Genomic DNA, 2523 nt, shown 5'->3' on the forward strand with positions numbered 1-2523 from the left:
TCCCCAGTGATAAATTCTACATTGAATCTGTAGTGTTAGGAGGAAAACTAGGTCTCATCATCTCCCAGGGGCCTTAAGGGACAATGTCCTTCACCACAAACGGGAGCCACCTAGCTCAGCCACCCCAGCTCACATCCAGCGTGTGCAAAATGAGCATGCCAAAGAACACAACAAACTAGGTGAAGACAGAATTCTTCCAAAATGTTTGCTCAGGTTTAACAAAAACAGCTACACACACACTCTTCTTCCTCTTCCCTCCCTCTCCACTAGGTGCAAGGAAGGAGCAAGACTGATACCTTTCAAGTGCAAGATGAAATACATATATATACCACCAGTGTCCCTCCCTCTTCCAAAAACCACTCAAGACGGGTGCCTCTTGTAAGCCACATTGCTGAACTAGCTCTCTCCCAGGCTCCCAGACCAACAGTTCGGTCATTTACCCCCGTCAGCATTCACAGCTGGAAAAAGGGGTTATGGCCTCTCCTCTGCACGTCCAAGGGGGAGGAGGGAGCCAATCTGCATGTTTATTTGTTGTCTGTGCAGAATTCCTGCATTCCTTCCCTTGTTTACTCATCTGCTCTCAGGACATACTCAGACCCCATCAAAGGGCTTTTGGGGCACCACATTGCGCCATGAGCCCGGAGCTCTTGCTGGAACACAGGACAAGCATAAAGGGGGAAGAAGGAACCCAGCGAATGGGTTATTACAGAAGTATGTTTTCAAGGTGGTTGGGCAACACGTAGAAGAAAGATCAATTCTCTCCAGATCTGCTCTCCACAGAGGCACGTCTCCACATCTGGAGGTCTAAGACCCTATTAAAGAGCACACATGGGCTGCGTCCCCCTCAGCTCTTCCCAACAGCTATGTTGTTACACCCACAGCAGCACTAGTAACTCAGCCACCCTCTTTGGCATGGGCACGTCAGCACTCCTCACGTTGTCCCATGGACAGCTACAAGTCAGCCCACGGTCCCTGTGCTGAGCGTCAGTGTGGTGCACGTGTACTCCATGAGCACAGCACAACATTACAACCCTCCTCATCTGAGCTCTCTTCAGAGCAGACCCAAAGGCTCCAGAGAAATTAATGTGCAAGGGGACACAGGGCTTCACCACGACAATACAGAAGCACAACTCATACTCCCCAAAATCACTTAGCTGCTCGGCTTGGTTCTGACTTAGTTATACCTTGGAGAAGGAAGCTTCGCCCCCCAGCAGAACTCATCTGGCTTCTTGGATCCCTACAGGAGTCCGCAAGGCTGACTTAGCAAGAAAGGAAGCTCGGAGACAGAGGAAGCTAGGGGTGGCTACCATGAAGGACAGGCCTTCACCACAGGATTAACCCATTAACTTATTAGCTCTAAACCTACAGGGGGGAAAAAAAAAATCTAACTCAGGTGTGGGGAGTCTAAATTCCCTGGTAAATGCCTGCCACACACTTCTGTCAGGGCAGGACTTGCAGTGGGGATGCTCCCAACCACATCAGACTCATTACAGAGGGGACTGAGAACCTGCATCAAATCTGGAGCAAAAATAACATAAAATAACTTTGCTTGGCTGTACCTTGTTGTCAAAGGCAGTGGTTGTAACCAAGGGCAATGCCAGGCACTGTCCCGGTGACAAGTGAGTCCACAGAGCAGTATGACTCTACCCCAGACACATGTAGAACAGCAGGACTGATCCGCCTCATCACCAGCGGGATCATTTGCCAATCAATCATTTACAAGCTAAGAGCACAAGGTGGCCAACAGAGCCAGGGCTTGGCCGCTGCTGCTGCGTCTGTGTGCTCAGAGCACCCCAGGGAAAGCCAGGCACCCATGCTCCAGCCTCACCTTCCACACAGTGCTCCACCTCCTCCAGGTTGCGCAGCGTTATCCGCATGAGGCTGGAGTTCAGCATCAGCTCATTGCGGTGTGCCGGCCACATGTACTGTGGGGCTGGGTTGACGAAGAAAATCCGTGTGTCCCCAGTCGAGACTTGGTTGTCGCAGATTAACGGGTCCCCGAAGCCACCGATAACCACCTTGTTCCCACCATCCAAGAGGATCTCGTGAGTGACGATGTCTTTGCCTTTCAGATAACGCCAGACTCTCACCTTGAACGAGAGGGAGAAAGAGCACGTGAGACCATTTCACAGCCACAAACAATTGGCACCTTCTGGCCCAGTTAATTTTTATCACGTTGTCACAAGATGCACAGGAGTGGTTCAGGCTGGCAAAGTCTTCCAGCAGAGCTAATTTCATTAGCCATCCCTCTAAAAGCACAAAATGCATAGGCAACAAAGACTAAAGCACATACTACTCTCTCTGCCAAAGCTGCACCCAACTCTCCAGCCGAGGCACTGGGCACTCCTGGCCCCTTCCCCACACAGCCTCGTGTTGCAAGGGCCCCCTGGCCACGCAGGTTCTCCAGCGAGGGACAGAGACCCCTTGTCCCCCAGCGCACACCTCTCCCCTTTGCACTGGGACACGCTGCCCTTGGCGCCAAGACCCAGGATTTGCCTTCGGCTGGGCCAGGAGCCTGCTACC

The 2523-nt window shown here is 52.0% G+C and overlaps 1 protein-coding gene across 1 annotated transcript in view; it reads right to left on the reverse strand.

Moving 5' to 3' along the window:
* Positions 1-2098, reverse strand: part of AGRN (agrin) — a 117758-nt gene extending 115660 nt beyond the window's left edge. The window contains exon 1 of the mRNA XM_009325180.1: positions 1829-2098. Within this exon, the coding sequence (XP_009323455.1) occupies positions 1829-1922 (94 nt within the window). The 5' untranslated portion in view covers positions 1923-2098. The remainder of the gene's footprint in view (positions 1-1828) is intronic.
* Positions 2099-2523: the final 425 nt, after the last annotated feature.

This window comes from Pygoscelis adeliae, unplaced genomic scaffold (assembly GCF_000699105.1).
Source record: "Pygoscelis adeliae isolate BGI_AS28 unplaced genomic scaffold, ASM69910v1 Scaffold36, whole genome shotgun sequence".
Classification (NCBI taxonomy): Eukaryota; Metazoa; Chordata; class Aves; order Sphenisciformes; family Spheniscidae; genus Pygoscelis; species Pygoscelis adeliae.